We start from the raw sequence: 18,520 nt of genomic DNA, 5'->3' as shown, positions 1-18,520 counted from the left end.
TGGGTCAATGAGGCTATTTACTGCTTGGAATGTTGGGGAAGGAAGGCCAAACAGGCTTAGAGGACTAAGCAACTAGGCAGTGCTTAGCGAATAAACAAAGCCAAACAGCAACACCAAAAAAAGGGATGCATTTTTTGAGGGAGAAAGGGGAATTAGGTCAGCTTGGTTTAGCAAAGGGTTTCTAATTAGAAATCACAGGTACTTTGTGGAAAGGAGAGAAAAGAGATGCTCCTAAATGGGAAGTAGGTTTCAGCCCAACCTCTGGACTTCTCTCCAGGTTATCTGTGGTCCTCAAAGATGCAGCCCTGGCAAAGCGCGCTCTCTCCGATGCTGCCAGCCAGACAGTTGTTCTGTTATGCTTGGCAATCCAGGTGAGCAGCCTGCACTGAGTTTCCAAATCAGTGCCCCAGGTGTTGATTCAATATGGCAAACAGCTTATGTGCATTCCTCTAAAAGCCCTGTTCAGTTTCTCCTTTTATTTTTTAAAAAGCAACGAATCCGCTCAAATTCAGCTGAGAAAATGTTAGATTATGGAAGACAAACTGACAAATCAGAAAGGGGACCGCTAAATCAAAGTTTATTTTTGCTTTGTGTACAGTAACTCCTATAAGTTGAGCAGCAGTTTCTGCCCCCAGTCCTATTTTTTTCCCCAAACTTTACAGATGGAATGCCATTTTCTTTCGTGTTTCTTTGTCTTGATTCCGTATCTGAAGGTGGGTAAAACTACTAAACTAATGGCGAAATGTTTTTATTTTCTTCATTATTCCCTTTTCATCAAAACCAGGAACACATTTTTCAGACGCACAATTCAAATGTATTCTCTGGATGCTCTTGGTGTGTCCCGGGTCTGCTTCCCAATGGACAGAGTCCTCTCCCTCACCTTCCTAACCTGGGCATGCAGTCTCTGTGCTCCCTCTTCCACATGGCCTCCTAGACCCACCCTGGGGGAAAGATGCACTGTATCGGTGACCACAAGGAGGGCACAGGTGGGAAGAGCGGCTTACAGGCAGCTGATCTCAGACAAACAGGGGTCTGAGTTGGGAAGAAGTCTCCATCTGTCCAGCCTCCCAGCTGCAGGTCTGGGAGTCCAGGATGATGCTAAGAGACCCTTTCCTCTCTCAGTGCCTGATGTGAGACAGCCAGTGTGGATAATGAACAAGGGCTTTGCCAGTGGTTCTCAAAATATGGTACCTGGACCAGCAGCCTCAACATCATCTGGGAACTTGTTAAAAATGCAATCTCCTGCTTGCCCATCGCCACAGACCTACTGAATCTGAACTTGAGGTATAGGGTCCAGCAATCTACCCTTTAACAAGGCATCCAGGTGATTCGGATCTACTGAGGAGTATGTTCTGTATCACCTGTCTGTCTGTCTATCCATCCATCCATCCATCATCTTTGCCATGTTTAAACATCCCACCCTCCAACAAAAATAAGGCAGAGGCAAAGGCCTAAGGGATTTTTCAAAAAGAATTGTCTAAATTTGGATGCAAAATACTACAGTGGTGGTGTCATTCAAAATGTGGTCCACAGACCAGCAGCATCACCATTACCTAGGAGCTTGATGGAAGTGCAGGTCACAAGCCCACCAAGACCTACTTGTATCCAAATCTCTGGGGGTAGGGTCCAGAAATCCGTGTTTTAACAAACACTTTAATTATTATATACACCTAAGTTTGAAAGCCATTGTGCTAGAATAACAGCTGAACAAGGATTAGGGTCAAGAATTTCTCTATTCACATTTTGTGATATTAGTCAGGGAGAGCTCAGTTGGAACATTTGTTGGACATGAATTTTATATCTCCTCCTCCATTTCCAAAAAGTATTGGTTGGATATCTACTTTAATTATTATTTTTCCCAGGCCAGAAAATAGAAACCAGCCTTTTCTCTTCCTTCTACCCTTTTTCCTTCTCTCCCTCCTTTCTTCCTATCTCTTTTACTTCTTTTTCTCTCGTTCCTTCCTTCCTTTCCTCTCCTTCCTTTCTTCATTTTCTTACTGCCTTTAATTCCTTTTCTTTTAATCTCCTAGAGATCCATAACTATTCTACTGGTACTTACTGTGGATGCAGTAATTAGATTTACCAGAATTAAATTCCAGTTGTGCAACCAACAGAGACTGACATTAAAAAGGGATGGGTCCCTAGAAAAATGATACAGATGAACCAGTTTGCAGGGCAGAAATAGAGACACAGATATAGAGAACAAACGTATGGACACAAAGCAGGGAAAGTGGCAGGGGGTGGTGGTGGTGGCGTGATGAAATGGGAGATTGGGATTGACATGTATATACTAATTTGTATAAAATAGAGAACTAATAAGAACGTGCTGTATAAAAAAATAAATAAAATTCTAAAAGTTAAAAAAAAGGGATGGGTCATGATAATAAAAATGCTGCCTAATGCAGCATAGATTATAGAAGGAGGGACAACTTTATGGTAATTCCCAACTCGAGCATGGGAAGATATTGGAGTCTCTCCTTTCTCTGGGGATCTATTTAAGAAAAGCCTAAAATTTTCAACATGGTTTGGAGAAACCATGTTGAGGGTTAACTTATTAGTTCCCTATTCCTGTTGCAACAAATTACCATAGCCTGTGTCTTAACATAACACAAATTTATTATAATTCTAGAGGTCGGAAGTCTGAAATGGGTCTTATGGGGCTAAAATCAAGGTGTCAGCAGAATTACCTTCCTTCTGGAGGATCTGGGAAGAATCCATTTCCTTACATATTCCAGTTTTTAGAGGCTGCCTGTATTCCTTGTCTCACATGGCCTCCTTATTCCATCCTCAATGCCAGCAACTTAGCACCTTCACATCTCAGGTGCTTGCTGGCTCTCTCTCTCTCTCGCTTATACACACACACAAACACACACACATTATATCTGTATTTATCTTGTCTATTATTATCCATTAATTATATATAATTTCTACATTTTGTGCAAGTTTTGCTTTCTGATTGCTTAAGGTTGTCTATAATATATATTTTGTTAATGGGAAAAATGAGTAATGTAATAGTATGAAATGACTATGTTAATTTTGAAAAGTGTTCCTTTCCGTTGAAATTACATGTCTTAATATATTATGAACTGTACACCTCTTGAACCTAAATATTATTTTATGAATTATGCTCAATATTATAAGAAAAATGAAGGATGGGTGAACTAAACTTTGTGTGTATTTGAGAAATAAGCTAAATACGATACATGGAAGTAAACATTCTCCTTTGAAATATGTGTTTAAGAAGAAATATCCAGTTTTTTCTCTTTCATTCCTATTTCTCTGTAGTTTTTTTCTATTAGTTTCAAATAAAATCCGAGACTAATAAATTATGACATTTCTGAAAAGTGAACAGACGTGCTTCTATGTCAAAAATGTAAGCTCTAACTATGAGTGATATTTATTGGTTAGAAACATGACTGATTCACCTCGACATCTCTTTTGAAGATTCATAATGAAATAAAGCGATCACATACAATCAACCCAAACCCCTTGCTATTGTTAAAATGCCTACCTCCTTTTTTTCCTTTTTCTTTTGTAAAATCATTGCAGCAGATGCCATAAAATGAATGTAGTGAAACCTTCAAGCAGCAAGCTCCCTGTTTCTATCTTGATTATAAAAACACATTGAAAGGTTAATCCTCACAGTGAAATAAATGAAAAAAATAATTAACATTCAAAGTACTCCTTACACCACCTGTTCTTTACATACTGTGCTGAAATGAAGGCACCCGATGTATAAAGAGTAATGAAAAGAAATTGAGTTTCTTTCTAAAGCAGAAAGAAAAGTAGCACTTTATATTTGAAATTCAAATCAGAATGGATGTACCTTTTGTACAGTCAATAGGGTCTGGAAGTTCCTTCATCTGATGAGTTGAGTGAAGTGGTTAAGTCTAAACCCAGGTACAGTAAATATTTTATCCAATATATATGACATAATATTTTGTGGCTATTTTAAAAAATGCTTTATGTAGGTAGATGATGAACTTCTGTGGTATTTGAAAGCAGATACTCCAAATAATATCTGACTTTAAGGTACTGTGTTAAAATTTGGGTTGACAATATTTTGGTCTTTACAACAAAATGTGTAAATGAACATATTTACACATCCATATTATTACAATCCCTAACTATCCACCCCAGTCAATTTATAGATTAGACCTGCATTTATTAGTTCTGTTACCTAGTGGCCTTTTTGTGTTCTTCAGGTGGAAGGATATTGATCCCAGATGGTCAAAAATGAAGGAAGGAATTATAAGTGAGGTAAATGGTAATTATTGGATAAGTCTAAATGAATAGTGATGGTACAAATCAATTGTGATTATAATAAGAATAATGTATTATGGGAGTTAAGATATACTTAGAATTAAAATATATTGCAATAGTGGCATTTATTGGGATGAGGCAAATTAAATTTAAGTATGCTAATATTTTTCCATTGTCATGGAGAATAAAAGTACCAATTCATACTAAAATTTGGTAAGTCTCAGTGATGTCTGAGAGTCAGGAAGTGAGGTGAGTCTAGTGGTTGTCCCCACTGACTGGAGAGACTTTCCAGGCCACAGTGCACAACCCAGCAGACTCCCTGAGTGGAGGAGACTGAGCTGAGAGTCTTGGAAGGAAAAGGCATCTGGTGTTCACAGGGCAGAGAATTGAAGATGATCTGAATCTATAACGGTGTTACTCCTTTGACTTTCTACAACTATACTGTTTTACAAATCTGTAGGGGTAGAAGTTACCTTGTAGAAAACTTATAATAATGAAAATGAGACTTCTTCATAGCAATGTAAATGTATTCTGTTTGGTGGAGAAGAAAGAATACATTTTACTGTCCTATATGATATTAACCAGTCTTTCAAATGTCAGTATTCTTGAATCGTGGGTGTATGTGTCACATGTATGGATATATTTGGTATTCCTGATTGTATGTGTATTATGGAGATATACATATACATTTGGATATACGTACATATATTATTCTTTTTTGAACCAGTTTTACAACTTACTGGTCCCCTTATTAATTAATGATTTAAATAAAATCTTTTACACGTATTTATGGAAGATCATGAGTCATGATTTCATCTTTCTGAAAATTACAGTTTAGCATTATTTAATATCTTGGAGAAGAGGGCAGATATAATGCATGTGTCACCAAACATTAACAATTATACTCACTGTTTTTCGAGGAGGCTAATTTTCTGGACTATTTAAGGATAGTATATGTGAAATAATGTTTAGATGCAAATAAAAACTACTCTTTTCATTAGTTGTGATAAGAATTAAGGTACTTCCAGTTCTTGGACTGGAAGAATCAATATTGTTTAAATGACCATACTATCCAGGGCAATCTACAGATTTAATGCAATCCGTATCAAAATACCAATGGCATTTTTCACAGAACCAGAACAAAAATTTTAAAAATTTGTATGGAAACACAAAAGACCCTGAATAGCTAAAGCAACCTTGAGAAAGAAAATGGAACTGGAGGAATCAGGCTCCCTGACTTCAGACTATACTACAAAGCTACAGTCATCAAAACAGTATGATAATGGCACAAAAACAGACACATAGATCAATGGAACAGGATAGAAAGCCTAGAAATAAACCCATAAACTTACAGTCAATTAATCTATGACAAGGGAGGCAAGAATATACAATGGGTAAAAGATGGTCTCTTCAATAAGTGGTGTTGGGAAAACTGTACAGCTACATGTAAAAGAATGAAATTAGAACATTCTCTAATACCATGTAGGAAAATAAACCCAAAATGGATTAAAGACCTAAATGTAAGACTGGATGTTATAAAACTCCTAGAGGAAAACATAGGTAGAGCACTCTTTGACATAAATCACAGCAATATTTTTTTGGATCCATCTCCTAGAGTAATGGAAATAAAAACAAAAATAAACAAAAAGGACCTAATTAAAAGCTTTTGCACAGCAAAGGAAACCATAAACATAACAAAAAGACAACGTACAGACTGGGAGAAAATATTTGCAAATGATGCGACTGGTAAGGGACTTATTTCCAAAATATGCAAATAGCTCATACATCTCAACAGAAAACAAACAAACAACCCAATCAAAAAATGGGCAGAAGACCTAAATAGACATTTCTCCAGAGAAGACATACAGATGGCCAAAAGGCACATGAAAAGATGCTCAGCATCACTAATTATTAGAGAAATGCAAATCAAAGCTACAATGAGGTATTACCTCACACCTGTCAGACAGGCCAACATCAAAAAGTCTACAGATAATAAACGCTGGAGAGGGTGTGGAGAAAAGGGAACACTCCTACACTGTTGGTGGGAATGTAAATTGATGCAGCCACTATGGAGAATAGTAGAGGTTCCTTCAAAAACTAAAAATAGAGTTACCATATGATCCAGCAATCCCACTCCTGGGCATATATCTGTAAAAGACGAAAACTCTAATATGAAAAGATACATGCACCCACATTCATAGCAGCACTATTTACAACAGCCAAGACATGGAAACAACCCCAATATCCATTGACAGATGAATGGATAAAGAAGATTTGTTATACACACACACACACACACACACACACACACACACACACACACACACACACAATGGAATACTACTCAGCCATAAAAAAGAATAAAATAATGCCATTTACAGCAACATGGATGGACCTACTAAGTGAAGTAAGTCAGATAAAGACAAATATCAAATGATATCACTAATATGTGGAATCTAAAAAAATGATACAAACGAACTTATTTACAAAAGAGAAAGAGACTCACAGACACAGAAAACAAATTTACGCTTACGGAAGAGAAAAGGGGAGGGAGGGATAAATTAGGAGTTTTGTATTAACACATACACACCACTATATATAAAATAAAAAACAAGGTCCTACTGTATAGTTCAGGGAACTATATTCAATATCTTATAATAACCTATAATGGAAAAGAATCTGAAAAAGAGTACATACATATATATCTGTATCACTTAGCTGTTTACCTGAAACTTATACAACATTGTACATCAACTATACTTCAATAAAACGTTGTTTAGAGAAAAAAAAAAGAATTAAGGTACTTCATGCACAAAGAGTTGCAGAACTCTAATGTAGCAGAGAGAAATAAAAAGTTCAACACCTAGAGATAGAATTCCACTTAAGGAAGAGATCTGTTTTATCTTTGGAAATTACTTTGATAAGCCACAAGGTTATAGGTCTTGGGGGAAAACCAGACAACCTAGGCTTGATACAAAATTAAAAATAAAAAAAGAAAAGAAAAGGGGGATCCAGAAAGAAAGCTGGATGCTAGAGAATTAGTAGAGATGGTCTCTCAAAATTCCCCAGACAGGGATAGACGAAGGATTACAAATTTTGATCCTAATGTCCACTTGAGCCTACACATATTACTTGGGTTTGTGGTACTTCCTCCCTGACATGTAAAATGGAGGTTCAGGGAAAGTTTTTCTAAATCTTAAAAAACAAGATGATGATAGCCTGCTGGGGACTTGGCCACATTCAAGAGGCCAAGTATACTTTTTCTTGAGAAGCCACATATGAGGTTTACACACGTTTAATCTAAATTTACACAATATTGCATTATGGGAATGAAAGTTATTGTTGCAGTGAATATGCTTTTTACTTTTCTGTTTTTTAACTTTAAAATTATAGGTCAGTTACACTTTTATTTGAGGGAGAAACCTGAAGAAAATTCATACTTTAAAAATAAATTTTAAAAAATGTTAAATGTGAATGAAACATTCTATCTTTACTTCTTATACAGTGGAATTTGAATGAACTGGTTTTATATGTATATATTGCATACATAGAGATATGCAGAAGACAAATAATTTAGCTTAAAACTTCATAGTTTTTATATTCAGTGTATTTAACAAATACAAGGAATTTCATTAAACACAAAAATATTCACAAAAGCTGAACAGGCACCAGCATTATTAATTTATCTTATATTCTAAAATAAAATTTTGGCTGACAAATTCCAGCTACAAAATATGATTAGGAAAAAAGACTGATAACAGAAGAAATCATTGGAAAATGAAGCTGCCCTAAAACACCTAAATTATAGTGCTGCCAATGTGAATTATGCAGAATTACTAAAGTTGACTTCATTTGAAAAGATAAGATACAAGATAAGATAAACACATATGAAATCCAGTAAAATAACATCATTTAGGTTAACAACCAAATAGGAAAGTAATCTTATAGGTGATCTCCTCTAAAAAGATCTCATGTTTTAGCATAAAATATGACTTTAGCCAGCATTAAAATGTTTTCTCTGAAGATTTCTATTTCTAGTGGAATTTAGAAATAGTTCATATAAAATCTTAACTAGATCAACATTGTATCATTATTATATCACATACAATATATGATATACAAGATTTCAGAATATATAAAGTTCCAGTAAGTTAATTAATCAAGATGAAAGTTCATATAATATTTTGCATGAATCAAAAATGTGCCTGAATCGTGATTCTCCATAGCAAAGCACACAGACGAGGAGCACGAAAGCCTGAATGTGTGTTTGTGCTGTTGCTGCATTGCTGGTGTGGAGGCTGATTTTCAAGTAGAGGGGAAAGGGCTGTGTCAGTGATGTAAGAATCCCATCAATAATGGAAAACACCAAGGGCTGTGTAGTGGTGTCTTGAAGACAAAATAAAACCCTAAGGGATTTGATTAGTAGGAGCAGAAGAGAAAGTGGTTCACTCTGTGTTCATTGAAAGATGAAACAGTGACCAGAGGAACTACAAGAAAAGAAGTTTCTCATGTGGACTAAAAAAGATGGGTGATGTAAATCTAGCCTGGTTCTGAGCAGAGTCTGTGGGTCAACCTAATTGAGCTAAAGGGCACGTTTATCCCATTTAAAGTATCTTCCGGGAATCATCAGCTGTCCAACTATTGGTTAAGTCCTGAAATAAAAGAGATTAGTCTGGCTGATCTTTTTGTCTGGTCTAGAGTCCCTCTGCATTTTTATCAATAGGATACAATGAATAAAACTGAGTAAAACCTACAGTTTCAGCTTTCTCAGTGTATTGACGACCACTGGCTCCCATCTCATCATCCCTTGTTTCATCAAGAATGTGGTTCTTCAGAGCTGGCCTTCCAAGAAAGTTTATAAAATTGGACAATCTCATCCCTGCATTATTGAGTTCATGCTCCTCATTTTACTACCCCAGAAACTGGGCTTTATAAAAGGTAAAGAATTGCCAGAAACCACATAGCCAGAGCAAGAAGCCATGGTTCTCTGCACACTTAGTCTCATGGTCCTGCTCGTCAGAGGCCAAAACATGAGCCAAAGGACGTGATAATTTATACTTGTTGCCGATTTACACTTCACTTCCTACTTGCATGCCTGTCAATGCCCATCTGTTTCCAAGAAGACCTTATACCATAATATACTTTAAATCTCCATCAACATTTTGATCAGCCCAAGATAAAGGATTTTTATTCCATATTATACTTATTGCTGGATCCAAGAAAAATAATTGGAATGCATGCATTCCGTATAACACTTGGGAAGTCCAATATATTTCTAAGAAACGTAAGTTAAAATTATGTGATATAATAATGATACAATGTTGATCTAGTTAAGATTTTATATGAACTATTTCTAAATTCCACTAGAAATAGAAATCTTCAGAAAAAACATTTTAATGCTGGCTAAAGTCATATTTTATGCTAAAACATGAGATCTTTTTAGAGGAGATCACCTATAAGATTACTTTCCTATTTGGTTACTAACCTAAATGATGTTATTTTACTGGGTTTCCTATGTGCTGCAGATCCTGCTGGGAAAGCATAAAACCGGACTCATTTAGGAAGAGGCAATGTGGCTATATGAGAAAAGCTGCCCTATGTGCACTTTATGCCTGTTGAAATTTCTGTATTTCACGTCTCCTAGGGAAATGTCCATCGTGCTATTGTGTAATTTTATCAGCATGAACTTCTGCTGAATATTTTCTCTTCTCTTCAAAACCCATATTTTGGTAGAGCTAACTTCCAAACTTAATGTTACAACATCTGTGCCCATACACCTGGGAGCCATCGAAGACATATCCTAAAGATTATCTACATTTTCTAATCTTATATAGAATGCTGTGAAACGAGACAAAAAGGTTATACATTTTTCCTGGTCTGGAACTTTTTGAAAGGAACCACTTTCTGTCTCCTTAGAAAGATTCTCAAAAGAGAACCAATATTTCTAAGGCTGTAAAGAATATCCCTACAAATTTAACAGAGTACTCATTTGTTTTTGGGTTTTTTTTGCAGATAAGAGTAGCTCTTAATGCGTGTATGCAACTTTCCATTAAGAGACACTGTGAATATACACAAACCCTGGAGCTATGTTCTCAAAATATTTTCAAACAAAACTCTTCAGTAACTATAGGAAACAAAAGAAAAGAACATTCAATGACTACTTTTATTCTGTGGATCTACCAATAAATCAATGGCATCTTCTTTTAAAAATAAAAATTATGGTTGAATCAGCATTTCTCAAACAGAAGACTGAGATCTTAACCAAAAAAAAAAAAAAAAAATTTTCTCAATATACAGAAATGTCTCCCACCTCACCTTTCATTAATTGCTCTATCCTTCTGTGTTAAATATACATGTTGAAACAGGCTGCAGGAGATGGTACTGAAAACAAAATGGGCAGAACAATTTGCTGCTGAAGGATAATGTAGACTATATGAAATTTTTATGGCTTCAAAATAGTTAGGAATGGACTTGGGGGAACTCCAAATGTGGATCCTTTTGATTTTGTCATCAATTTATCCAATCATGATAAGTACTAAACACTTAAGGTGTGCTTTCTATGTGTCAGGTATGGTTGGAATTGCTTTACATCACTTTACTCATTAAAGTTTCATCACAAGCATATCTGTCATCACCCTCTTACAGATGAGGAGACTGAGGCATTGAAAGATTAAATAATCTGCCCCAGGTCATCCAGCTTGTCAGTGGGGGGCAGGGCTGCTGCAGTGCACCCCAAATCTCCATTGCTCCCTTTTTCTTTGGTTACTTTCTTTATATGTAAGAGAATAGCTTTTAACTCTTACTTTAAAGCAATGAATAAGATGATAAAGGTGGTTAATTTTAAGTTATGTCAAATTTAAACAGAAATATTCAAGGCAGGGCCAAGTTAATTATCTCTGGTAAAGAAGGGAAAACTCAGTTAATTCAAGCCCATAAGCATTATTACTCTCTGACAGTGAAAAGTCAAATTTTAAACAAAGAAATTCAACTTCGAAGTTGCTACAAGCAAGAGGCTTCCCTGGTGGTGCAGTGGTTAGGAGTCCTCCTGCTAGTGCGGGGCACACGGGCTCAAGCCCCGGTCCGGGAGGAGCCCACATACCACGGAGCAACTGAGCTTGTGTACCTCAGCTGCTGGGCCTGTGCTCTGGAGCCCACGAGCCACAACTACTGAAGCCCACGCGCCTGGAGCCCGTGCCCCGCAGCGGGAGAAGCCACCGCAATGGGAAGCCAGCGCACCGCAACGAAGAGTAGCCCTCGCTGGCTGCAGCTAGAGAGGGCCTGCGCGCAGCAATGAAGACCCAACGCAGCCAATAAAACAGATAAATAAATTAATTAATTTTAAAAAAAGTTGCTACAAGTAGCGGAATTTGATCTTACTTCTTTCCCACATGCCATTTCTCCATTTGCAGAAGAGGATTGGCATCCCTACGAGGGAGAATTGAACTCTTCAGTAACTAGAGGAGTCCTACATGCTGGAGAAGCCACTGGGAGAAGGATGACAAGTCAACGTGTGCTGAACACGAGCTTTTTCCCTTGTAGGTCAAGTTAAAAAGAGGACAATGTACCAGTTGTCTGATGTTCCTCATTTGCATGTCCTGAGGCACAACGTACAAAGTAAATAATTTCTGCTATAGAGAAATTAAGCAGGCAGATGCAATATTCTCTATGTTATATTTTACAAGTACAACTGAATGTATAACCAAGCAAGACCCTAAGGGGACTTCCTGGAACAGACCCCTCCCCATATCCTCCTCTGTAGCTCAACTCTGAAGTACCCAGATAAGCCTATCTCATGCATATTTCCTTACTTTTTCAGATGCTAAAAACCACCACCAAAGGGAAGAAATTAACTACTTGCTGATCATGAGCGTGTAGCCCCCAGACCTTCTGGAGCCTAAGGACTGATAATGTTAACTCCTGCGACACACTGCCCTGTTACCTCACCATCAACCAATCAGAGAATTGTACAGCAGCTGATCACAGACCCTTGGACGCCCCTCCCTCTCTGGCCTTTAAAAATGCTTTGCTGAAACCCTTCAGGGAGTTTGGAATGTTTTGAACAAGAGCCACCCATTCAAGGCCCTTGATAAACCTTTCTCTGCTCAAAACTCTGATGTTTCAGTTTGTTTGGCTTCACTGTGAGAGGGGAATATGAACTGGTGTTCAGTAACAAAGGAGCAGGGCCATGTATCTGTATTTCAAGTAAGGGTTGTATCAATTTTCTATTATCATCGTCAGACATAAAATTCTCCAAATATACCATTTACTTGACTTGCCAGGAACATGGTGTCATGAAGCTGAACTAGGATTTACAATTAGAGAAAGGTCATTAGAGGCATAGATATAGAAGAATATTGTGCTCTAAATGCAGTGGAAATTAAAACAGGATGTCAAAATCACTAACATGACTTAGTAATTAAACTGTATCAACGCAGCTGCCAAAAAGAGTTCATAATTTGGAAGCTGTACTTACTATTGACCTGATTTTACAATTGAGATCATGTCTGTGTTTTCATTTGAAAACAAAATTGATCACTGTGTTCTGTGAACAAGGCCTGTCAAGTTATTACTCTATAACTACTTTGCAAACACATTTTTATTTAAGACCAGTATGATTTATGATACAGCAGAAGAGATAAATTATTTCCTTTTTTATTTCACATTTTACCTCCTTTTAAGAGATTGCTTTATATTGGAAAATGAAATTCTTTAAGTTCTTTAATAAATAATAAATTTCTTTGATAATTTTTTAAAGACTTTTAAAAATGTTTACCTTTAATATATTGACTTCTTGCCCCAAAGGCTGCTTTAAAATTTACCAAGTGTTCATTCTTCTTATGTCCTCTGAAATCATTATAATGCTCACTTATTTTTTTAAACAGTATTCAATATAATTGTACCCTAATATTAGTGGACAAACATAATTTAGAAGGTTCATATAATGTGCTTATCTTACACAAATTGCTTCCTTCGTCACTACCATATGAAGGACGACAGAATGAAATCAATACAAAATGGTTAATCTATTTGTTTTAAAGCCATTTCAGATTTTCTAGGACTTTTATCCGTCTAGTCCATAATTTCTATTTCTTAGAGGCTTTCTCAAAATTGTGATTTTTAAAAATCGAATCTAAATGAATAATAAAAACATCTTCATATTCTTTGAAAGGATGAAAAACTGTTACAAGTATCTTCTTTTGCTACTTCTGGATTTTATTCTACTTTCAAAAGTAGGTTTAGAGTTAAAGAAATGTTCATTTTGCCCCTTGACAGACTGCAGTTTCATGAGGATAACCCTGATGGTTGAATTCTAGGCAGGAATCGAAAGAAATTCTCTATACCTGATGGGTTAATTTAAGAGCAGTCCTACCTTTTTCACCTTCTTTTCCTTCTTGGTCATCTGTTAGTGGAATCACTTCTTGCTGCTCCAAGATCGTGATATCTTCTTGGTTCAATGAAAGCTCTAAATAGAATGAGACAGAAGGATACTCAGGGATGTTTTAGTTGGAATCATTGAGAAAACAGTGACTAAAGCACCAAGTTCTTTTTTCCCCTCCAAGTTTCAACGGGCATACGAAGCAGAACACTACCGCCACTGTCTAGTGATCACTGCTGAAAGCATACGCGCACCCCACTCATACACACCAGTATATATAGAAGTCATGATCCACAGTTTCACGTCATTCTCAGATAACAATATATTCTGGTTTCAATACCTTCTGTTTCCATATATGAGCTCTGGGACTCTGCCTCAATTTTTATTTCATTCTTCATTGAATCATTCTTTTGTCCTGTTAAGAACAGTGATTGAAAAATAAATGTGATATACATGACCATAGCTTTATTCCTGGTTTAAAAAGGCAAACATTTCAGAAACCAGGCTTTGATCACGCCTGGAGAGGTAGACAACAGTTTTGAACCAAAGTGGAGGGTGAAGATGTCATTTTGCAAACCATCAAAATTATATCAATTATTTTATGAGAAATATCCAGATAATGTAGGCAAAAAACTTTTCTTTGAACTGACTAGTATAATTAATATTTAGCTTATAAATACACTGAACATCAATGGATACAACCTGGCTGTTTTGAAATTTTAAATAATTTCTGGGTTGCAGGGGTTGCATCCAATTTCCCTTTATTATATAGATATTTCTCATCTTGAGGATTCCTAGAAAATTAAAACACTGCTTGTACTTTCATTCTTCTATCAAGAGAGCATAATAAAACTTTAGTAATGTGAGCACACAGGGATGGGGGTCACCTAACAGCTCAGCCATTCTCATAAAACACCTACTAAATATAGCAAAAGTCAGGAGAGAATTCAGCTAGCTGTTGATTACTCCAAGGCTGATTATCTAGGAATAGTTTTACTTTTGCACCCCCTGGGTTCTTCTCCTCTCCCCTGTGGTGTCTAGAACATTTAAGTGCTAAGAGAAGAAATTGAAATCTGTCCACTTTGCACCATTTTAATGAAAGATTTTATGCTAAGGATATTTAACTGTTGAATTAAAAAAAAAAAAATTCCAGAGCCAGAGGTTACAGGTGCGAAGGTGAAGCAGACGTGTTTGGGCTCTTTGTCTGGGTCTGTCCCTGGGGGAGATGTATCATTGTTCCAAGTTGTCTCTACTTCTGTAAGAGGGTCCTCATTCCCTGCCTGTGACCATGTGACCTGCACTGGCTCCTGTGAGACAAGCGTATGTACCCAGCCCATATAAACAGAATATACAGTGTGTGCTCTTTTGTATCGTACTATTTATACTTGTTTTCTGTAAGATTAATCCCAGTCACCGCATGCATCAATTGTCCATTCTCTCACTGACGTATATTCTTCCATTGTAGGAATATGTTTCAGTTTGGGGCTAAATGAATACCACTGCTAAAAACATTCTTGTACATGTCTTTTGATGGACATATGTACTCATATCACTTGGGTATAAACACGGGAGTGAGACTGTTAAGTAACAGGCAACACACATGTTCAGCTTTACTAGTTCCTGAAAAAACAGTGTTCTGAAGAGTCTGTTCCATTTTATAGTGCCACCAGAAATGTATGAGAATTCCATTTGTGCCCTTTATTCTTTACACTATGTTGTGATACTACTTGTCACAAAAGTCTTTATATGGAGCAGAAAGCCATGCAAAATTTTCCCCCCAAAACCCATTTCCATCCTTTTCACCTCTGGGTACCATGTAGAGTGATCACATCTTTGCATATTGAGTCCCTTTGCCTATTCGCCTATTCATTATTCTCCTCATCACACTGTAATGTAGCTGTATCTGTGTTTGTTTCCCTTATCAGGGTATGAGCACTGTGAAGATAAATACTGTTTTATACATTCCTCTTCCTAGCACCTACTAATAAGGAGTGATCCCAAAATGTCCCTTTAAATGGCCCTCTGTTATAGTATTCATCAATGTCTCTAAATAGTAATTAGGGTCTGTAACTTGCTTCCTATCGTACCTTTGGCAACAAAGCACTGAGGCTACTAGACGCTTCATATACTATATTTATTGCAAAGAACCTTGGAAGAAGAATTGAATGTTTTAGGCAAATCACAACCTCTTTGGGCTTCAATTTTATTATCTTTAGAAAAAAAGGCCAAGAAACTAGATACTATCTTAGATTCCCTCATTCTTTGGCATTATATAAGGATATGTCTCCTGGTAAAGTTTCTAGTCATCCCTGACATTTGTTTACTGGGAGGATGACGTGGAGGGAACCTTCACTGTTCTGAGTGAGCCTCATTCTCTATCACTGTTGATGAGGAACTGACCATCGCACCGCCTCCCAGTCATTATCTGTGATCTGGCTTTGTACAGTGACGGGGAAGACCAGGGCATTCGGAGAGTAGAAGCAGCCACTTTACTGCATCGTGTCTCCAGTCTCAGTGCTCCATTCCATACATTCTCAGAGGAATTCCATCAGGAATAGGAAGATCGCAATTCACCAGGGCCTGGGGCACCGCAGATTGGGTGGGACCACATGGGGTGGTAGCCTAAGGCTTTGATGAATACTAGGGATTTTCTCGCCTCCCAGTAAGGTCTGGCACTTCACTTTGAGGATAAGAGGCCACTGCAAAGCTCTTCTGGAATATTCCTCCCCCCGCCCTTTTCACTCTTCACCTGTTTTTACCTGTGTGCTCTACATATTTTGGCAATCTTCTCTTGAAACGAAAATGCATATTTTTTTCCTCATTTTCCTGAAATTAAGTTAGTGAAAAATAGGGAAAGCAATGAGGTTCTCAGCTTTGAAATCCAAGAATGCTCATACGTGCTCAAGCCTGAGCCACGCCAGGATTTGGCATATTGTATGGAGGAGGTATGTGTGAGCACCGGGCCCCGCACCCAGGCCTGCTGTGTGTTAATGATGACTCAGTCCATCTGCCTTTCTCTTCAGCCTCTCAGAAATACCACATTCCATCCTGCTTTATTGACCCCATGGGGGCACGCTTTATGTTTGCCTCTCTACATTCAGTCTGGTTGAATTCCACCCACTGTCCTTTGCCCTAATCCCGCCTGGCAGAAGAAACAAAAGAGCATAAAGGATCCCACAGTTTATATGTATATTTTTTATACAGTGAACTCAATCATCCATACTAATGGGAGGGGACCATTAGAATAGATAATCCAAAAATCCTTTCACTTTTCTTTAGAAGTAGATCACATGATTGTTTCTTGGAGGCCTGGTAATTAAGTTTGGCTCAAGCTAATGCTTTAATTAATTTGCATAAAAATCGGTCTGGGAACATCAGTCTGGAATTAAACATTTCTAGAGGAGGATAAACTTAAACTCACTTCATAAACGGACTGGTTTTGAACAACAGCAACAACAATATAGTTTTGTTGTGTATAGGTTATTAGATGCTCAGATCTTCTTAAGAACAAAGACTTTGTTTCTTTGGTGCTTCTCTTAAAGATAATAGAAATTATGTCCTTTTGTTAAGCTTGCAACTTGATTGCTATTATTCAAAATTCTGCTTGTCTAAAAATACCCCAGATTAAGAGTAAAGTTAAACCTAGGTTAGTGTGAATTTGATTATCTTCTAAGCTATCCTTAGAGTTCTCCTAGGGCCAATAAAATTTACTTTCCTAATGTAAATTATTTCTACAATTATTCTTTTTTGTAGTTACAAAAGAAAGTCAGTTTTCTTATAGAAACTTAAAAATACTTACAAATATTGAGAATTATGAATAATTTTACAACTAAGGGATTGCCACTTAATACTGTAAACTGCTATCGTTCTTTTGTACGTGTGTATGTACATATGCACGCGTGTATATATATGTATACAAATATATTTATCTGTATATAAGTGTGTGCCTTTGTGTATGTCTGAATATAAAAAATATGTAACTATACACACACACTTATATACGCACATACATACACAATATACAGAAATATATAAATGTATCCTGGCATTGAAATGAATTTACACTTTGATTCTTGCTTTTCTAGTTTACATTTTTATAAGCAGCTTACACTGTCATTACAATTTCTTCAGAAATCTTATAAGATGCATTATATTCCATGTTATGGGCATATTTTTGGATGTTCCCTTTTTTAAAAAATTTTTGCCGACGAACACAGTACTGCAATGAACATTTTTGTGAATACATACCTCTCTACTTTTGGTAGATGTTACTTTAAGATAAATTCTTAAAGCATAATTTTTGGATCAAAGTGTAAACATTTTACCCTTTTATTACATTTTGTCAAAATTGCTAATGAGGAGGTTATGCCCTTTAATCACCCACCGATGGTGTGTGAGCATGTTTGGAAACCCTCTTCATACCAATTCTGTGTATTTTCAATCCTACTTATTAAACATCTGATATTCAAAAGGAGAAGACACCGAAATCATGTTTTGTTTGCGTCTCTTCAAGAAATGAAGAGATAGGTCATCTCTTCATGTTTATAATGACTGTATTTGTTCTTTTGTGAATTGTGAGCCCTTTGCCCATTTTCCTCTTGGGTTATTTTTTTTTCTTATTGATTTATGAAGTCTTTATTTTTGTAATAAGAAAATTACTTCTTTGTCATTTAGGCTGAGAATACTTTTCCTAACAGTTTTTCTTTAGAATTTGATTACAACCTTTATTTATCATGTCAAAATTTATATATTCAGATTTAGCCACTTTCCTCTTTTATGACATATATGGACATATGAACACACATAGTACAGATATATATGTATGTGCATGGATTTTATAATACATAAGCATACAATCATGTGTCTGTATATACTCACATT

The 18,520-nt window shown here is 36.5% G+C and overlaps 1 protein-coding gene across 1 annotated transcript in view; it reads right to left on the bottom strand.

The window, feature by feature from the left end:
- Positions 1-18,520, bottom strand: part of MACROD2 (mono-ADP ribosylhydrolase 2) — a 2,059,152-nt gene that overhangs the window by 78,621 nt on the left and 1,962,011 nt on the right. Inside the window, exons 15-16 of the mRNA XM_032606628.1 lie at positions 13,980-14,054; positions 13,634-13,726 (exon numbers count right to left, since the gene is read on the bottom strand). Coding sequence (XP_032462519.1) covers positions 13,634-13,726; positions 13,980-14,054 — 168 coding nt within the window. The remainder of the gene's footprint in view (positions 1-13,633; positions 13,727-13,979; positions 14,055-18,520) is intronic.

Source organism: Phocoena sinus, chromosome 15 (genome assembly GCF_008692025.1).
Source record: "Phocoena sinus isolate mPhoSin1 chromosome 15, mPhoSin1.pri, whole genome shotgun sequence".
In the NCBI taxonomy this organism is placed as follows: domain Eukaryota; kingdom Metazoa; phylum Chordata; class Mammalia; order Artiodactyla; family Phocoenidae; genus Phocoena; species Phocoena sinus.
The sequence above is the reverse complement of the archived record's forward strand: the minus strand, read 5'-3'. Positions and strand labels throughout refer to the sequence as shown.